General features: G+C 36.7%; 1 protein-coding gene across 2 annotated transcripts in view; it reads right to left on the bottom strand.

Moving 5' to 3' along the window:
- Nucleotides 1–21,459, bottom strand: part of NEK11 (NIMA related kinase 11) — an 84,177-nt gene that overhangs the window by 38,822 nt on the left and 23,896 nt on the right. Inside the window, exons 4-11 of one of the 2 annotated variants that reach the window (XM_048300657.1) lie at nt 18,356–18,420; nt 17,777–17,903; nt 10,747–10,896; nt 10,588–10,666; nt 10,001–10,086; nt 6,194–6,313; nt 4,487–4,580; nt 3,493–3,628 (exon numbers count right to left, since the gene is read on the bottom strand). In XM_048300657.1, coding sequence (XP_048156614.1) covers nt 3,493–3,628; nt 4,487–4,580; nt 6,194–6,313; nt 10,001–10,086; nt 10,588–10,666; nt 10,747–10,896; nt 17,777–17,903; nt 18,356–18,420 — 857 coding nt within the window. The remainder of the gene's footprint in view (nt 1–3,492; nt 3,629–4,486; nt 4,581–6,193; nt 6,314–10,000; nt 10,087–10,587; nt 10,667–10,746; nt 10,897–17,776; nt 17,904–18,355; nt 18,421–21,459) is intronic. The other variant, XM_048300665.1, reaches the window with a different exon arrangement.

The raw sequence follows: 21,459 nt of genomic DNA on the forward strand, positions 1-21,459 counted from the left end.
TTTATGCACAGGAGGAGAGAAATACTTAAGCTGCAAGGCAATAAGGCAATGCATCTTAAAAATTCTGGCATGAAACAGCCAGCAGTAAATCTAAGCCAGAAATCAGAAGGTTCATAAAGACTGCAGTATTTGGCCAAGCAGCAGCTTTCTACACAGAGAAGCTGGGGAAATTTACAGAATGCATAAAACAGGTCAAATTCTTTAGGAAAAGAACAGTATGAGTAGATGTCTCTGGCAGTACAGTCTAGACGTAGTAGTCAGATTGAAGCTTGTACTCTTTCCATGGAATAGAAGCAAACGATGGGAAAGTGGTGGGATTGGGGGACAGTGCATTCTCTCTAGCAGAGCACCAACAGGAGCCAAGATAATGTCTCTACAGAGACATTACGTGTGTTACATGCACAGCTTCCTCTCTTAGCTTATTAAAACAAAAATATCATGACTTGCTATTCACATAATTTTTCACTGCTGCCCACTCACAGGTTAAAACTGGATCCCCTTCTTCTCATGCTGAAGTAACAAAAGAGAAGAAAAATTTCAAAGTGATTTCTGTCTGCAAAAGTTCATGTTTCTTTGATTTCCCCTCTCCTCAAGTTCTTTATGTCCTCCTGAGGCATAAAGGATGCTGCAGAACACGTGCCTGAAATCCCAGAAGTGAACAGGCAGAAAGGCAACAGATGCTCAAGGTGCACCAAAGCTGGTGCAGCTTTGCAAGTGCAGTCAGATTTAAAAATCATCAGTCCAACAGGACTCATCAGCATTCTTAGCCTCTTTAGAGAAGAATAAATTTGCACAGTATTGCTGGATGGCATAATAAAGAACATGGTGTTGAAAAACTAAAAATTTTGTTAAAAATTTTGTTTAAAAAAACAGTATTTACATTGCCTGAAGCATTTCTCTTTAGGAATAAGAATCAGGTAATTTCTTTATGTTCTCAAGAACTTGTACCAGCTGTAAACAATCTTGAGGAAGCTTTTCTGTAGTACAATGAATTCATCTCCACATCAAAACCACAGGGTCCAATCACATCTTTCATATTCCAGAAAATAAATGTGCTTGAAGACTAACAAATTGGTCAGCTGTAACAAATTGGTCAGGTGATTTCAAAGGACTCTTTCAAATGTCTCTCAAGTGCACAGGGTTGCTAGTTACAATAAAACAATGTTCAGAATATCATTGCTGAACACATAAACATGGAGAGAAGCTTAAACTTCTCTGGGAAGTCTGTAGCAGCTGAATCCTTTTGTCATTGCTAAAACTTGTCCACTGTTGAGTCCAAAACCCCAAACTGTCATAGTGGGTTTTGTTTATCTAAGTAAACTGCCTTATTTTTCCCAACTTTCAATTGAATGTAACTACCACTACTAAAACTGAATCAAGATGCCACAGTATTCAAAACTACTTACTAAAGCTAAACCTTGAGCTTTGTATCTGGCACCTTCCACAATGACGTAAAACTGTGATTCATAACGCTTTAAATAACTTTCACTGAAAGAGGAGCGCAAGGTGTTTTATTCTCTATTCCTTTCCTTAATCCTTTAATAGCTTGGTCTTTCAATATTCCAAGCCCTGCTCTTCAATTCAGCTCATGCTGCAATTTTTATAAGGACTGCAGGTTATGAGCCACAGATACTCTCACCTTTCCTCTATACCTGCTGGGTCTGGGATACTATCCCTAGCTGTTCCTCACCAGCTTTTCTTGAGAGCATTTTTCAGGTCTGCCACGAAGTAACTTAAAAGTTGCTCCTGCCTTTTATCTCTTTTCTAAACAGTTTTTAGTTATTAGTTGTAAGTAGGGAGTTTGTTAGTCTTGTTTTTACAGGCTTACTTCTTCTGCTAACATAATCAGGGTCAGCAAGATTCATTAACATGTAAGACAATTGCTAAAACCATTTTATAGCCTTGCTTCCAGTATTTTTTCTTTTATTATTGTATAGCCATTGATCAAGAACAAAATTCTGTTGGAAAATCAATAGCTGGAACAGTTTCTACATTTTCAAATACAAAGGTGAAATTAATAACTTAATAATTAGACATGTAGGATATGCATGGTTGCACTGAAATGCTTAAGGAAAAGAAGAGCATGAATACTGAATAGAGTAAGTAACAGCTTTGACATCAGCTTTAGGAATAACAAGGTATTCACAAAGAAAAGAAGAGAAACTATGTAATTTCTCTTGCCTATCCATAACTCCTTTTTGTCATGAACTCACCACTTCTCCGTCAGAGACTCTGGCACAAGCAATTAAACATGCATTCAGTTTTGTACAATGGACTGACCCAACTTTTTCATCACAGATATAAATGCATCTCATTCCTGTCATAGTCTAACAGCTTAATGACCTCTAAAGGCAGAAAAATTCATTTCTTTCCTTCCAAGCATGTTGTTCTGTTTCTATCTAGGAGTCTTTGTATGCTTCTCCAAGTCCATCTCTCACCCATGTTTACTGCTTTCTCTCAGTCCTCCCTTGCACGTTTCCCCAACCTCCCCCCAGGATGTATTTTTAGCAGCTGGGTTCTCTCCTACACAGGTCATCTCTCCTCATACTGTGAAACAGCAAGCCAACCACACAGACACAAATGAGGGTACATTGAAGGAAAAAAGCACCATTTGCTATTAAAAAAACCCACCACAAGCAAACTGATTCTGATGCCTATTATTTAATGACCTGTACTTTCACAGATGTATGTAAACCAACACTAAAAGGCATTGTTATTAGAGAAAAGTAGTCTTCCTACTTTAAAGTGTATTCATGCATACTTGCAAGATTCAAATCTGATTTAAAATCTTTCACCATAATAGTGCTTGCACAATGATTTTTAAATATTTAAGAGCAAGACAGTACTCCAGAACATTGTAGGAAAAAACATATAAATCTGATCTTAAAAATATTCTCCTCATTAAACACAAGGTTTCCACTTTTTCAAAAAGCCTGACTATTTTTTTGTCTGTATCAGAAAAATACATGTTATATAGTACTTCATATTCTTTAGACAGCAGCTAAGTATTTGAGGACAATGTAGATAAGCAGAGTTTAAAGAGTTTTCATTGGCTTCTCTCATTGTTAAAGATAATGGCATCGAAGGGTACCGAAGGTGCAAATACTTTGAATTCTTGTACTCCTTTTTTCCCTGGAGAAGTAAGTTAGGAAATGCTTTTCTAACGCTAGTCATTTCATGTGTGTAAAGTTTAAGCTATTTCCTTCTAATTCAGTATCTCATTTGGAGGAAGTACATTCATTCACCACTATCTCTGCTCACCGGTCACTCGAACTTTGGGAACACAGACCTCCTGCCCCATAACCTTGCTGTACATCAGCTGTGCATACATCCACCCAGATTAATTTCCTTCTCTCTTCCCCATTTTTTGACAACTTTACAAATCTGACCACTTTTTAAACTGCAGTTTCCCTACCACATATTAACTACAAGGGACGAATCTTTCTTTCTTGATAGGAATTTTCATTTCAACATCAGATTTTGAATTCTCACCGTGGCCTGTAAGTTCAGACATGCCAAGTTCACTTGTCTCGTTTCCACTTGGTTCATCATGTCCTGCGGACACACAGTCGCATGTAGTGGCTGGCTGAGAATGAATGAGGGGTTTTGAAGTCTGCTCATCAAATTCCTTAGTCAAATGACAAAGCAGCATGGAGAAACAGGAATGGAGCTTTCAGCAGGATCACAACACAATGGTTGCCCTGATCTATGCAATTCCTGGGATTTGTATTAAGCAAATACTAAAATAAAATTCTAACATTTTTGTAAATGATCAGTAGTGACTCAGTCATAAGCAGAAGCAGGTTTAACTTTTTTTTTCTAGACACAGTGGGAAATGGAAACCAGAGGATATGCAAAAGAAAAGATAGAATACAAAGCACATAAAAAACTGTTTCTGTGATGCATTCACCAACTATTTCCAAACTGACCCTAGAATTGGTGCTAGAATTGAACTGGCTCATCTTCTGCTGCAGATAGCTTAAAAGCATAGGACAATTTATTCTAGGAGTCATTCTAAGCCTTCATTCTTACTAAAACACCGGTTGAAGCATTAACATTCTTAACCAAATGAAAGGAACCCACAGCCATGCCAAATTAGAGTGTTTAAAGGATTACAATTCTAAACATCTTGAAAAGAAATGTGTTTTGAACTTCAATGTCATATAGTCAGTAAAAACATTTCAGAGAGCAGCTTCAGATTTAAGAAAGGGTAACTTAAGGTTAAATTAAGAAAGGGTAACTTAAGAAAATAAAACTGCAATGAACAGAGAGCTTGTGGAACCCTATGTGAATAACTGAATGTACTTTGCCTCATCATGGAGCAAGAGGTTCAGCTAAGCAGTCCAGACTTTGATGCACTTCCCAATTATTAGTCTCACTACAGGCCTGTGCCTCTAGTGCTAAAGAAACCATGTGGGAAACAGAAAAGTGTTATACGCTGGGGGTACACATAAATGAGACCTCCAAAACAACAGCCCATACTTACGTGTAGGACATTGACATTCAGCTGCTGAAAATTATGGGACCTGAATTCTTGCATTCTTTTGATATTTTCTTGATATTTTTCTTCTGCCAGCCGCCTGTAAATACAGAACACTTGTATTTAGAATGTGATATCAGGGCGTGCACAAAGGGACCTTCTAAAAGCAGATGTGGAAAATCAAATTCTGTACTGAGATTTTCATGTTGCCAAATATTCATGGCATCTAGTCAGGTTTTAATGAACACAAAAAGAGATTTCCGACCTTATTTCCAAACACTATTATATTTTACTTTCACAACTTGCATAACATAATTAAGAAATAGTAAATTATTAGTCCCAGTCTTTTCTATTTCTTCCAAAGATCTTAAATACTTTGGGCTTTATTCCACCATGTAGTGCAGGGACCTTTCAGCTGTAGATAGGCATGCAACATTTGTGTTCTATGAACTCTTCCTCTGGGGGACCATAGTTGTTAACTATGGTTTTCTGCGTGGAACCACTTAAGAGGGGTGCTATATTAAGCACTTTTTCCAGCTTCCATTACTATATTCCCCTTCCATCCATCTCTAGATTTGCACTGCTGGAAGCAGATCTCCTGTCTGAGAAGGTACCGTTTTTGCATTGTTTCCAAAACTTTCAGCCAGTCAGTTGACAATGATCTAGAGCTCAATGTAAATCCATTTTAAAGATTCATGACTGAGAATAAGGTCTGAATATTAATATTGCCTTCATATTAAAAAACAAATATATTTCATTTTGGTTTTGTGGGAAAGAGAAAACGTGAAAATCTCAACAGAAAACATCAAAATGCAAGGCAATGAAAATGAAAACCAAACTAGAACCATCCTGCAAGTAGTATTATTTCTTAATCTCCATTCATTTTTAAAAAGTGAAAGAGACAGACTTCCTATTTATAAATTTCATATTAGTACAAGAATTGGCCTACCATATTACTGAAAGCACCATGCAGAAGAGGTGTTAAATTTAATACTTTCTATACAGTGGTTTCAGTTCAAGGAGGGGTTTGTTTTCTTAAATGAGAATAAATTTATGTAGCAATGCCAGTCAGACACAAGTGCTCTTCAGACTTATTTTCCAAAAGGACATGAAGGTCTTAGCTTTTTCCTTCAAATGTGTCATCAAAACAGTATATTCCGGTTTTTATTAAAAAACCCAAACAAAGCCTTTCAGTTGTTTCTCAGATTCCATCAGAAACTGTACCCAATCTCTTCCAAAAATTTTATTATGTCTCACTTAATAAAAAAACCCATAAATCATAAAGCCTTTACAACAAATCCATTACCCCTTTTTGATCCTTTGACAAGACTATCTATCCTCTGAGCTATTAACTTCTAAAACCTCTGAGGCCAAAACAATTAACAAAAGCTGGATTGTAACTAAACGTCCGACTCCTCAGACTGTGCAATTCTTAACGTAACCAGTCATTCAAAAAAAGGCTCCTATTGTAACACATCTGAAAATCTCTCATATACTTATTTAACCAGAAACATGGTACTCAAAGCACCAGTTTTGGGCTAATGTTCTAATTTTTTTCCTACATAAATAATTTGTGCGATTTATTGTCATCCAAAATCCTCATTGACTTTGAGTAGCTGAAGTCCCGTTTTATTTTTATTTCTACCTTGAAAATTCTAACTCTCTCATTAGACTATTGGGTGGGGAAAATTGCATGGTTAAGGCACAACTTACTTCAACTTCTTTGCTTTCTCATCTGCAGCATTTAACTTCCTCAGCCGCATTCGTTCCCGCGGTGTCATTTTCTGTACTTCAGAAAGTTCCTGCAGAGTTTGCAAATGAACTTTCTTCTGCCTGAAATTGAATGCAAGCAAACCTATCTTCATGTAAAAATGTAAATATTCAGTATTTTGACGGGATATTGAAACACAGTGACATTTCAAATGGAATAATTAGAAAGCCTCTGGAACTATAGCAGACTAAATAGACTTTAGTTTGGAAAGCAAATGCCTTTTTTAAATTGAAATATTTAAACTTGGATGTATGAAGAACGTGAATCATTTCAGGTGAGGATGGAAAAAGGTAGATTCATCTCCTTAAAAGAATAAATACTGAAGTGCAGTGAAATATTTACCCTGTCAGGCTTCATTATTGGGCATATTCCAAGTACAAAGGCAGTCTTTAAATGAGAGCCATAATACTGCTTGTACATTTCACATTGATTGCTTCAAGCTGTCTAGAACACAAGAGAATATTCATGTGTCTTTAATGACCGATATAATTATCATGTTGTCCCCTTGAATTTCTGGTCCTAATCAATAATAACAGTCCACAGGTAAAATGGTCTCCATAGACGATCTCTGAAAGCTGAGCATGAATTACTGACTTATGTATTTCAGCTGTATTTATCAACAGAGGAGAGCAATATTAGTAGCCCTTTATCAGAAAAAGGACACTAATCTCAGATTTTTATCTCACATACTACAGTAATTAAAAATTAAACCATAGTTTGAAATGTCTTGGCAGTCACATTTCACTTACACAATACATATTCATTATACCAACTATTCATTTCAAATTACTTTTTTGCTCTTATGAGATAAATTCACTTTTGATAATCTCAGAGCCCCAGCTTGTAACCATACAAATTTTAACACTGCTTCTGGACTATCATTTTGAAATCGGGATTTTAATAAATGAGCAGAGATGATTTCATTATGTTTTTCAAATAGTGCAAAGATATGAATATTAGTGTGAAATATGAAAGATTAAGGATGAAGACAAGAAGAGTTCAATTATAAGAATGGAACTAACTCTTCAAGTATGAATAATGTAGACATATTTCTTGTCTGCTGTAAAAAACTCTAATTTAAATTAAAAGAATCTCATGGGAAAAAAAGCAATTTTTCATTCAAGTTGAAACTGAACTTGTACAGCCTTATACTTACTTAAATATTTAAAATTTATTACTGGAATGAGAATAGATTAAAGTAAGCCATCAGAGGCCTTTACTAGAAGAAACTAGACTCAACCTTTTTGCTTTACATGGCAAAAAGAATTCCTGGTGAGAAAAAAGTAAATATAAAGTAACAATGGTTGAGGAGAACACCGTAACAATTGTTTGTACACTCACTGAGACTAGAGTATTGCTGCATTACAACAGATGTGGGGAATTCACTATGTTTAATTTTTTTCTCCTCCCCTTTTTCCTCTCTGCCATTTTTCAGGTATTTTTAGTTCATTTTGCCTACCTCTTTAGATCTGGGATAGCAGAAATTATCTGACATTTTGCTTACAAGTACAGGCAGCTAATGTTCTCAGAAGTACAATGAGAGTCATGATAAGATTATGGCTTCTTGCATATTTCAAACACTCGGGCAAAAATAATCGCACTGTAGCACAAGTGAGGATAAGTTACAGTAAAGCTTCTCCTAGGATTTTTTTTCTCTAATTGATGTCCTGAATTTTAAAACCTCAAGATAAATTGCCATGCATTGCTTCACAATTTATAGGAACTCCGAACCTCTGCATGGAAGCAGACCTTCTATTTCCTTCTAACAATAGTATAAGAGCATGATGTTTGTAGTTAGAACTACTTGCTCTTCCTCTCAGAGACTACAGACTCGCTTTTGAAAAAGCATACTTACAGATTCTGGGATATACATAAATGTCCTTCCCACATGCTAGCTCTGTCAGAAAATTATGTCCATTTGGAAGGCGATGAGACTCAATACATTCAAGCTAATGACAATGGATCAGGTATAGAATACAGTACATATTTTACAAAAAATACAAAGTGGTTTAATCAGTCTGTTCTAGAAGCATGGGGATATTTGAAGTCTGGATATATATTCTGCAGGTAACAATACTGCTTCCCCAAAGCAGATGCAATGGTTTTGGCACATATAGATCTGAAATCTTGTGCCCACAAGATAAAGGCAAGAATTAAAATCTTCTTGAAGATTCTCATACTCTGTGTTTCAACAAGCATAAAATACTGAATATAATTCAGATAGAGTTGGCATAGTATCTGGAAAAGATTTCAGTGCCCCAAAACTATTCACAGTATATCTCTAAGGAGCATCTCTGTAGTTAACTATTTAATTTGAAAAGGAAGGAATCCTCTCAAAGTTAACTGAATTAACTTGAATATATATATATATTGTTTCATTTTACATCCAGGCTTGCAAAGTTCAACAAAGTATTTATACTAAAGGTACCTATTCATACCAAAATGGAAAACTTTGGTCTCACAAAAAGACAGAGACTCATCTGTCGACAAGGGACACCAAGGACAAAAATGACAAGTAGAAACCCAAAACACAATTTGCAGAGATGAGAGCCTACAGATACACCACCAGCAGTTAAATTGGATAAAATTGTGTACAAAAGACTTTGCTATGCAGAATTCAACTGTCTGTACTCTGCTTTCTTCCTACCACTGACAGCAAACTACACTTTGTTTGGAAAAGCTGAAGGTGGTGACCTCTCCTGAAGGGATGCTTGCAAGCAGCAGAATTGGCAGCATCTGCAAAGTGATCACAGCTGCAAAACTGCCGGTCGTGTATGAGAGCAGAGGTCACAAAACACAAAGGTAAAAGTCCTATTGCCTCAAAGGCACTGCCAGTTCTGGATTGTTTTAATCTTTATTGCTGTTACCTAATAACTCAAAACAAATTTCAGAGAGCTATTTATTTAGAGGAATCAAGAAACAGGTATGTTCATTGCTTCCTCACAGGATCACAAACTTCTGGTTTTGTGCTTGCTAGCTCCTAACAGAACAAAACCTGTACAGAAAAGTCACGGATGGGGAGCAAAGGGGAGGGCGAGTTGCCCATGAAACTGCAGAGCTAATTTACAAAGGTAAAGTTAAAATGTCCATGCTGGAATTTGCTTTAAACATTGCAGCATTGTAATTTAATGCAATTAATTAATTTAATATATATTTAGTGCCTAAGAGAGAGCTCATGTGTGAAGACACTGCTGATGTAAGAGTCAAGAAACACCACTACTCTTGATTTCTCACTGTAGTTACAAGATAAAAATAACAGTATCCTACAGAGGTATTAGATGAATATCAGTTTAAGTGTACAAGCTTAAGTGTATATGCTTTTAGTTTGGTGTCATTTAGGAAACATAGCTTTCACATTCAATTTTTAGTAGGTACAGAAACAGCAGCACTATAAATGATGATGGCTATAAACTATAAATGACAGCAGCACTATAAACTAAAATGACAGCTTAAGCCTCCAAAATTTTAAGACAAAGGTCATGATTTGTACACTGAATTAACATAAACATATACTGCACATGCATGTGCAATTTACACAGTCACATAATAAAAAAATTACATCAGCAAATCTTTTTTACTCCCTAAATCTTAATTATGCATCTCTCTAATATGGCTGCTCTTTTGTATTTCTGGGGAATAGGTTTGTCTGAATATAAAGCACTATGAGATTGACACAAGTGTTAATGACATTATTTGGCAACACTGTAATTTCATATACTACTGCCCATAAAACTGTTAAAAATACTTACATAGCACCAAAAATGGGAGCAGTTTCTTTCCACCAGTTAAGTGCCTTGTCTTTCACAGTCACATTTGTGAACTTGTACTGTATTTTCTGCAAGGAAGTAAAACAGAAGGGGTATCAAGACTTGATGATAAAATTATCCAGAATCTTCAGCTATTACCCAATACCATCCTAATATAAAAACTGCCCGAGCCGTTTCCTTCCCCCCCTTCTTAGAAAGCAGAATAATACAGGCACTGAAGCCTGGGCAAAAAGAGCAAAAGACAATGGTTTTCACTAAAACTATGACTAACCAGAACAGTTTAGAGATATATACATGCAGGCCCAAGTGATCTACATTTGTTATGCATAAATGTCTGTTTTTCTTATTGCTCATAACACTTAAGAGCGGATACATTCAGCATGTCAAGTGATGAGGGCTTCATTCCTCAGTCATATTTGTACCACAGTTCTGAAAGTCCCTTAGATTAATGTTCCCATGAACAGCTATCAAATTGTTTTTTCCTCAACATGTTTTCCCTGCCTCCATTTTGCCTTTGCAAAATACATTCTCAAATGGCAAGTGTACAGCTACTGCTTTTTCTTACATACCTTGAGTTGTTCATCAATATAAGGGGATTTTAGGATCTCTGATGCTGCTGGTCTCAATGAAGGATTCTTACTTAACATGCTGAAACATTAAAAACCAAAAGGAGTTATTAAGCAGTTGTTCAAACTTACTAAAACCTGCTAAACAAGAAAATAACATACCTGCATAGCACAGCATTCAGTTTGCTTGGATATCTATCAGGAAGAGAAGGTGTTTCACCTTCCACAATTTTTAACACAACAGATAAAAAATTCTGTCCAGGAAATGCATGGTTCATACAGCCCATCTCATATAAAATGCATCCCAGAGACCTTGAAGAATGAACAAATAGGAATAGTATACATAGTATCTTTGAAGGTCACATGCATAGTGACATTACAGTAAGTAAAACCTCAATTGTATGCCCTTTTCTTCTGAGAAGGATATTTCATTATTGTGGTGTCCTTTTCACCTAAAATATTTTTATTCAGATCACAAATTTATAAACAGGATAAATCATCATTCTATTTTCATAAGTACAGGCACAAATTTGTATTCTGTATATAAATATATATAATCATATATATATATTTAAAAATAAAGTAAAATCCAATTATACTAACTACTTTAAATGATTACTCATCAAATGAGGAATAAAAATTTTAATTAGTGACTGGCTGAGAAAACAGTTTAGCAGTGTTTAGACATAGGTCTGGTTACATTTGTTCTGCAAATTAATTTCTGACACCAAACTGAGGCTAAAATTCAATTTCAAATTAAATAATGCCACTTTCGAAGAACAGAAATGCCTTCCAGTGTGATTTCACTAACTTGGCTACATACTCAAAATAGATTATGAAATGAATTTGTACTCAAAGAAATTTGAAAATTCAGATGAGAGTATCATTATCATATTGCAACATATAAAACTAGATTTCCCCAAAATTTTATTTGGAGAAGAAAAGAAGAAATCTGAACATGTAGGTCTGGACATGTACCTAAGGACCAGTGTTATTTTAAAACCCTTAAAAACCAGGAGGAGTGACTGCAAACAATTTCAAAAGGCTCTCTGGTTTACCATCACCTTAGTCACTGGTCCTAATGGCCATCATAAAAGGTCACCAAGTTGAACATTTTAAAATAAACACTCTCATAATAATTTTACATAATGACTATTCATAACAGTTTGCACTTCAGTTGAGTTCTGTCTGACAAATGATTTTTTAAAAATAGGGGAGTTGAGTTTTGCAGGCTTTAGAGGATGTTCGGTTTTTTTCTCCAGCCAGTGGTCTGACTTGATCAATGATTGACTTGATCAAGGTCATAGAAAATGCTGGTGAGAGCCAGATACAGGTCGAGGCTCATCTAAGTAACCAGTTTAAATATCTTTATATTTGACTGTGGTATTTATAATTTAATCTGTGATTCCAGAAGAAGTAAGAAAATAAAGCATAATGATATGAAATATGTATGGGTGAATGGCTTTCAGGAAAGGGGTATAAACATCTTTGAAAGCAAATAATGAATGAAGTTTCAATTATTCATTTTGGTTAAAAAAGACGAACTGTTTTGGTCCATCTGGAAATAAAAGAACAAGAGCAAATAATTTTAAAGCTGAAACCCAGGCTCTACATACGATGCAAATAAGAAGAGAGAGAGTCAGTGGGGGGCTCCACTCGCTGGTACTTTCAAGCAAGTATGTGAAAACCATTAGCAGAGCATTTTTGCTAAGAGCCAACTAAAGAACAACTACTGAGGTAAATACATAATTGCCTAGGTTTTTTAAAGATTATAACTGTCAAACAGCTTGCAAACTTTCAAAATCAATAAACGCTAACACACATGATTATCTGTATTTATGATGTATGTTCAAACTCTGAAACAAGATAATTACTACATGAGAAAATACCTAAAGCAAAAAGAACAACAAAAACCCCCTACACACACAGCATCTGAAAGCATCAAATAAAAATGGAAATCACCCAGAGAGAAGAAAAAAAGAAGAAAAATCCCAACCTGACAGACTGTACTATAACTCCTTTTTGCAGAATCAATCTGTTTTGGAAGCTGCTTGATTCTGGCAGCTAGAAATTGTTTAATGAGACATTAGGAACACAGGATTTGACACATCAGGGAAGCTGATTTATTCATTTAGTTTAGTACTCTGACTACACCTGAGGTGGAGAAAGATGAAAAGAATGCCCAGGGCGTTCTGCTGCAGCCAGGGCTGTGAACCGATTACTCAGGGAAGATCCCATCTGTCCCATGAAAGAAAAAAATAGGAAAGAAGTTAATAAAAATGAGGGAAAAAGAATAAGGTTTTTTTCTGCAGGATCTAAATCTTTGAAATTAAATAAATATCTCCTAAGATGGGAAATGCTGCCCCAGGTGCCAGAGCAAGGCTATTTCTTCCCAAGAGAGCTGCTGGGCTGCAAACACCCAAGGAACTAACTGACAAGCTTTTGGCCCAAAACTGCTTTTCTCAGTTATGTTTCTACGTTTCTGGTCTAAGCACCTTGTAAGGAGCAGGAGGAAATTGCTTCCCAATTCCCATAAGCAATCTGCACACGATCCAAACATACAATTTAATTACTTTTATAATCTTAGCCTGCATAAGTGCCAACGTTATAAAATTCTAAAATGGTCATTAAGCCATCCAGCCAGCACATTTGGTTTGACAACTCCCTATATCCATGAATAGGTTTGACAAAGTTCCCAAACAGCAGATAATTTCAGCAGAATTGTGGCATGACCAGTTCACGTTGAAGCTACATACACTCAATTACATCATAAAATGGAGCATCCGGACAGGCTTCAGTGTGTTCTCCCCAGTCTCAACTGACAGTCCCCTAACTTTTCCTTCTTAGGAGAAACCACCCTGAGGTTTTTGGTGTTGCTTACATAAACATTGTCATCCTTTTAACACCTTCTGATCTTTTGTAAAAAATGTTACAGCTCTTCAAAGGTTGTAAGAGCCAAGCTAGCTTTAAATTCAACTCCAAAAGTCAGATAATGTAAATGCATATACCTTCATGGTTTATATCTCTTAATCTGATCTTATCAGAAGGTCTTTACAATTTGTTGGCTTCAGAGTCTGTGAGGAATATGTCTCTGAATTTAATTTCCTCAGCTATTCAACGAGAACTCCCTGCTGCTCTCTCCCCCAGCCCCAGCCCCTCAGCCTCAACATTGCTCCGGTTTTTGATTGTTAATATTAAAGAAAAAGACAAAGTGGGGGAAAAGCACAGACAAGCAAGCACAATAAAATGAAAGCATCAAGATCTGTGGTGTGGGTAACCCAATTTACCCAAACACAACAGACAAATCATCTGTCAAAATCTGACAGTACTTGATGGAAGACAGTACAATGAATTTACACGTGATTGTGACATTGCTTTGTCTCTGAAAGACAGAAAGAAAGTTATTTATATCTCTCTTACAAAGAATTTGTTAAGTCTCTAATGGGAAAAAAAATTGGTTTTCAACTATTATTTCTGTTATAAGTTTTGTTTCTGAGATGATTTATAACATATAATATGCACAAATCCATTGAAAAGTTCCTGGATGAAGTTTACCTTATATGCTCATATCTTTGAAAAGAAGAGAGAAATGTTATTGCTCATAACTATTTCCTTCAGTTTTCTTGACACATGAAGGCAGTGCCATAGCTCTGGAGGCAGGGGAACAACACCAGTCTCACCAGGGAGTGTGTAAGGGCAGGAAGGGACACCAGGACAGCAGCACAGCAGCGCCTCGGGCTCACGCTGTGCTGGGCTCCCAGTGAGCCCCAATTGCACACACACATCGCTGACTGATCCCTGACCTGCCCTGGCCTCTCGGGCTCTCTCTGTCTCAGCTCGGCTGCCGGCACTGCTCTGACTCTTCTCTGTCTGCCAGATCCGTAGGGGGAAGCACTGATGGGAAGAAGCAGTGGTGAACTCATGGCCCGGCCAGTCCAGGCTCAGGGATGCTGAGGAAAACACGTGAGCTAGTTTTAATTTGCCTCCTGTGAATTTAGATTTGACATAAAGCGTGCAATAGCAAAGAACTCCAGCCCTGACATTTCAACTGAAGGAAACAGAAATGCTGCCACTTCTCTGAGCCCAACTGCAGAACTTCCATAGGGAAGAACTGTAAAACACAAAGCGTTTTCCCACCTATTGACCTTGAGCTGTAAAGGACCATACTTCTTGCACCAGCTGCAGCACTGTGAATATTCAAGCCAGTTTTGAAAAGCCAGTTGCAGAACATTTCAGTGAACCTGAAAAGCACAGTGTCTCTTTAGAGCACATCCATAATGCAGCATAAATTAAGGTCTTTCCAATGAACTGGACTGAACAGTGAGAGGACCATGATAACAAGGTGAGATAGCACTGTCTTTTCCAGAAGATATTTTACATTATCTTATATTTAACATGGGAACACTTGTAAGTCTGAATTTTTGTGTGTGAATTTTTGAGTCCTGCTAGAGATCAGAAGGACAAGTCTGAAGAGAGAATGTCACTTCAGCTACGTACAAAAGACTTGGGCAACTCCTTGAAATTCCTCAGGGATCAACAAACAGTGCTGTTTAACATCTCTGTCAGCAACATGGACAGAGGGACTGAGCATGTCCTCAGCAAGTTTGCTGACAGCAAGCTGTGTGGTATGGTCCACATGCTGGCAGGAAGGGCTGTCATTCAGAGGGACCTTGGCAGACTTGAGAGGTGGGCCCATGCCAACCTTATGGAGTACAAGGCAAATTGCAATGTCCTGCACTTAGGTCACACATACAGACTGGGCAGAGAATGGATTGAAAGCAGGCCCGAGGAGAAGGACGTGGGGGATGTTGCTTGATGAAAAGGTCGACATGACTTGGCAACGTGTGCTGACAGCCCAACCACATCTGGGCTGCATCAGAAGCAGTGTGTCCAGCAGGCTGAGGAAGGAGATTCTTCCTTCTACTCTACTCTTCTAAGAGCTCATATGGAATACTGCATCGAAATCTGGGCCCTCAAGATGAGAAGGATGCAGAGCTGTTGAAGCAAGTCCAGAAGAGGTACACAAAGATGATCTGAAGGCTGGAACACCCCTTCCATGAAGACAGGCTGAGAGAGTTGTGTCTGTTCAGCCTGGAGAAGAGAAGGCTCCAGGGAGACCTTACAGCACCTTCCAGTACATAAGGGGGGACTGCAGGAGGGCCAGAGAAGGACTTTTTACAAAGGCATGTAATCATAGGACAAGGGGTAACAGCTTCAAATTGAGAGAGAGTTCAAGGCCATGCTGGATGGGGCTTTGAGCAATCTCATCTAGAGGAAGGTGTCCCTGCCCATGGCAGGGGGGTTGGAACAAGATGATCTTTAAGGGCCCTTCCAACCCCAACCATTCTATGAGTCTTTGATTCTTCATGAGCAACTGAACTTCCTGCATAGTGGCCCAAGGACTTAATCTCACCTGGAGCCTCCAGGGCGGGCTCCCCTGTATGCTCAGGGTCCTCTTGTGTTTTGGCCCCTGTTAAATGGGGACAGTAAAAAAAAAACCAAATAGAATCACCATTAAAAGAGCAAAAGATGAAATGATGAGAGTATCAATCAAACATATGAGTCCTGATGAAAAGAGTTTCCTGGCTCAAAAAAAGAAAGGGTTTGTGGGCTGGGGAACTACTGAGTCAGGGCACACCTCTTCCTTAGTGCCCCTACAGTGAGGGCCAAGAAGCTCCTACTGAAGGCAGTTTCACCCTCAGATGATTGCTCTTGGTAATGCTTTGGAAAGATTACAAAAACCAATAAGTACAGCAGAACGCTGGTGGCTACTGACTTTGGGATGGGGGACGTTTTTCTGCATTTTTGTAAATTTTGAAAGGGTGATCAACACATCATTTATAAAAAATATTGGACCAAATTCTGTTTGTGTTTACTCTATACAACTTCAATGACCTATGTGGACTGACACTGGTAACCACAAATAGAACTTAAACACGTATTTTACTTTCTATTTGCACTGCAATAAAAGAAATTATTTCTCACAGTAGAAGACCACAAAAGGCAGGATTCCCTGACTATTCATTTGTTCTGACATCTTTTGAAATCTTCTTCCAATATATTTTTATTGACTACATGTATTAACTGATATTTGCTACGGATGAACAAGAGAGAATCTGACATCAAATCCATGAGATGAGATTCCTGACATATCCATTGGCTGGACTGAATATGTCAACTGTGAAAAATGGTTGCTACCATCTGAAAATACAGATGACTGTTCTCCACTTTCAGAAATATATCCTGCAGTCACAAGTATATTTTGAAAAGGCAGAACTGAGAGTAAATTAACAAGCAATCAAAGTATATTCCAGTGGCCAAATGTTTTACAAAGGAACTTCCCTGGTTTGGAATATTTATAAAAAATGAATCTTCCGATATACACACCTACAGGGAATAAAAACCCAACAGAACACCTCATAAAAGAAACAAAGCCCCTTAAATAAAATACTATGACAAAATCTAAAAACTCAACACTTTTAGCTATTATCTTAAAACATGACATGTTTAAGACAGACATACAAACAAGCCAGATATTTTCCCCATCCAAAAAATTGTTGTCCATCTTAGCTTGGAAGAGTACCTCATACCTAAAAGTTTCCTAAAGTCTTTCAACAGATCTCAGCTTCTAGACCTGATTCTCTAATCATCACCTCAGAAGTCCTGATCTCAAGAATTTGTGCCATCTAAATGCAGAACTGACACTTTTCTTTCTATCTTTGAGCCTCATAAAAGAGAGTGCCTTTTGTTTCTGTTTTAACACTGCAGTTATTCTCATTTTCAACTCCATTTCCAAATACTTTATTGCTTTTAACATTTGCCCATGTTTTTAAATTTAGTTCCTAAGAAGGTCCTTCTATCTTCTCAGCCAGAATCACTCTGCTCATCCACCCAAAGTTTCACAGAAAGTTGCTTCTTTCAACTCATCTCTCTCAACACGAGAAAAAAAGAGATTTCCCTCTTCCTAGAAAAACCTGAACTTTGTCTACAATCATCCTGTATCACATCAGAGACTGGATCTGAGTTTTACTCTCCTTTAAAGTCTCAGATAACTGACTAGAAAAAAGCCAACTACAGGCTTCTTAACGCAAGTGGCAAGGCCTCAGATTGCAACATTTGATTCAAATGTCTTGAAATAGTTTTAGTGGGGATAAATGCCTAATCCAACCAAAATAGCATTCTAACTACTCACCAAATGTCAGATTTTGTATTATATCCCTGGTGCTTCAGTACTTCTGGACTCATGTAGTATGGTGTCCCAGTAAAAGTAGTTGCAAGATCACATGAACCCATCAAAAGACAAGAAACTCCAAAGTCTCCTAAAAATATTAGTAGAAACAATAATCTATTAATATAAATATATATCTATTCATATAAACTTTTTTTGTTTATTGTTAGACATGATAAAATGACTGTATGTCCAGAAAATTCTGCTAGTATTTAAAAAAAGAGGAAAAACAATTTTCCGTAATTCTTCGAAATAAAAACATATCACGGAACAATCTGGGTTTGAAGAGGCTTCACAAGGTCTTCTGATTCAAACCCCTAGCTCAAAGCAAGTTACATGGGGCTGCTCAGGTGCAGGTCCAGCCAAGCCTGAAGCATCCTCAAAGCTAGAGATTTCACTGCCTCTCCTCTGTCTGACTGTCAAATAAATGTTTGACCACAAATCAAAACGCTATTTCTTTAAATCTCCTTATTGACAAAATGTCTGCTGGACTGTTCTATCACATGAAAATAAATATATCTTTAAAAAGTATGGAAATCTCACCAATTTTAAGAAGATTATCTTTCAAAAATATATTCTTGGTTTTCAAATCCCTGTGAAGTATCCGTCTGGAATAGAAAAGGAAATTCAGCCTCATCCAACTGGAAGCATTCAGAGGCACATATTAAGTATTTTAGGTATTTAACTTCAGCCCTTTTCAGAAAGACCAGCCCACCATTGCTACCATCTAACTCTGCCAGTGACAATCCACAGACGATGGCATTAAGGAGCTTCATATACACACAGAGAGGTGCATTCACGGGCACCCACATGAAGGGTGAGAGCCTAAGCAGGGTAATAAAAATGTACCTGGGGATCCCAGCTTAAGAATACAGATACAGACACAGCATGAGCTGCAGAGGAAGGGAGAAAGGCAAGTTTTCCTATCTGACTCGCCTTAAAAGCATTACATCTTATTTTCTGCCAGGAGAACGAGATGCCTCACAAGAGAATAAGGGATGAGAAAAACAGCAATAAGAGCTTCTCAAAGCTAAGAGAAGACTCCTGAAGCAAAAATATTACTTCAAAGACAAATATGTATATAGCCTAAGCTAGTAGTTCAATTTTTTACAGTAACAGTGTGGAAGATGAAAGAATTTTACAAAGACAAAGATGAAAAGAAACAGAACAATTAGCTTTTACAGACTTATTTTTCCATCAGAGTTTGAAAAAAACGTCATGATCTACACACCATGTAAGGATATACAGAATCATCTTAATTTCTATAAATCTTACATGTGTGACAGTAGTTCTGCAGCCCCTTAGGAAAACAAAGTATCTCTGCAGTATACAAAACATATTCTCAACTTATTCTTGTTAATAACACTTCCAAAAGCATTGTTCCCTATAACCTCACCTAAACTAGAATTCCTCCACTTTTGAAATGATTGCCAGCACATAGGATTAGTCATCAGCTCTGCTCAGGAGGAGGTTAGAATAGCATTTGGTACATACTGGCTACAGAAACTGTATTTGGTAACACAAATACAGTTGTCATTCAGCCATTTAGATCATGTAAAGAAAGAAACTGATGCTCTAAGATTCTTGAGACGTGGGCAGGAAAAACAAATATAATACTCAACTTTAATTTTTTTTGAGCAATCCTCAAGTATTATCTCAAATTTGAATTATTAAAGTCTTAGGCATTGACATAGTGAAATTATTTCCAAAATAGTTTCTATATTAAGATTAGAAAATACGCATTCTGCAGCAGAATTTAAATACACAATTTCGTCCACAATTCATTTGAAAATATTTTTTGCAAAAAGAGAAAAAAATATGTAACTCAATATACTCAGTTCAAAAATGGGGAAAAAACCATGAAAAATAATACTAGAATTCATTGCAGTATGTACGTAGACTGGGCATGAAAAAGAAACATTTCTATTTTTATGGGTCAAGAAAAAGAGTTCTTCACATTCTTATAGCAATTTTTTTCACTTCTTTTTCTTTCAATTTTTTGTCCTGAAAGTAATGCCTTTACTTTCATTAGAAAACGGTTTGCACATTGGGAAAAATGGAAGTTTTATTCAGTATGTCTCCACTCATGTTTATAAAGTATTGTTTATAAATAATTTGTTCTCTATTTGACAACTTCTGTGAGCAATATGCACACACTCATATATTATATCAGTAAGGAAATTAAACTGAGGTGATATTTATTATTCTTCCATAAGTATATATATGTATATATATATATACACACAAACACAGAGTTTTACAGACATCTTGTTGTGTTAATTTAGATTCATAAGGACTACTCTTAACATTCATCACACAGATCCTTTCAAAGAACTTGCTTTCACTGCATTAACTTATTCTTGCACACTGAGCACTGGTGGGTTTCAATGTTCTTTTAAAAGTACTCCTTTATAGAAACATAACCACAGAATTTCTGAAGCTGAAATTTTCCTGAATATCTATTATTTTAATAACAGGTATCTTGAAGTATAAAAACGATCCAGAAAGCTTTCAGTAGCATATTATTTGAAAAGGAGATGAAAAGATGCTTGGGTCACATTAGTTTGAATTACAATGTAATGCTAATATAATTTTGCAACATATTGATGAAAATGTTATGTATTTTAGTTGCATTACCAATAATTGTAAGATTAATATGACAAAGAAATATTTGGGGCGATTTTTTTGAGTTTTCCATGATGATATCTCTCACTGCAATGCAACTCATTCTGCCATGATATGTCAGAAGATAAACAAGGTACCAGCAGAAATCTTACCTGAAAAGAATACTTTAATACTAGTAAGAAAATAATATCAAGCCTGCACTGTAAATCCAGTTAAAGAAAGAGAGCAACTTTTTTATTGTAGGACGAAACAGACCTATAAAGGCAACATGAATTAACTGGGCTCCAGCAAAACTTCACTTGATGGACACTGAAGCAGTTATTGAGTGGTTATTTTGGGTAGAAATTAATACTTAAGGACAGTTTCAAATCTGGGCTGTAAGTATACCCATATCTGTGTTCTGTAGAGTACCTGCTTGTTGTTTCATAGTCATAAAAGAACAAGACAAGCCCTGAGCAGTGGGCAGACTCCTTGAATGAAGCTTTGCCTGCAACAGAACGAGCCACAAGTGAAGGTGAGGGAAGCTGAAGTTATTACTGCTGTGAAATCTTGTGCAGTTAATTTCTCTTTACTCTATCTGAAGAACTCTGCAGAGGAGTAAGAGGTTCTGTGTAAGTCTGAACCCTGTATTATCTGCTGTTTGCATAATGAGTAACCTTATAAAAAGCTGTGTTCACAAATTCTTCACAAAGATTAGCAAAATGATGGGTAACATAATGGTCAGCTGTATTCAAATTGAGGTTAATCAATCAGTGGCCTCATTGCCTGATTGCTGTGGGATTAATTTTGTGCCCTGACATGTGATGGGCTATGTGTATTATGAGAGACTACAGGATGGTTTCATGCTAAAAGCCTCCATCTAGATCAGACCACTGAATTGTGTTGTCTCTCTTTTACTTCTCCCTTTGTTTATAACAAAGACAGATAAGGATTGAATCTGTTTATTTCTAGATAACTTTGTTTTCAAGTTTCAAATTTTTAAAAAAAATCAAGATCAAGTTTCCAGCATAAGAGTTTTCACG

This window comes from Corvus hawaiiensis, chromosome 1 (assembly GCF_020740725.1).
Source record: "Corvus hawaiiensis isolate bCorHaw1 chromosome 1, bCorHaw1.pri.cur, whole genome shotgun sequence".
Taxonomy (NCBI): domain Eukaryota; kingdom Metazoa; phylum Chordata; class Aves; order Passeriformes; family Corvidae; genus Corvus; species Corvus hawaiiensis.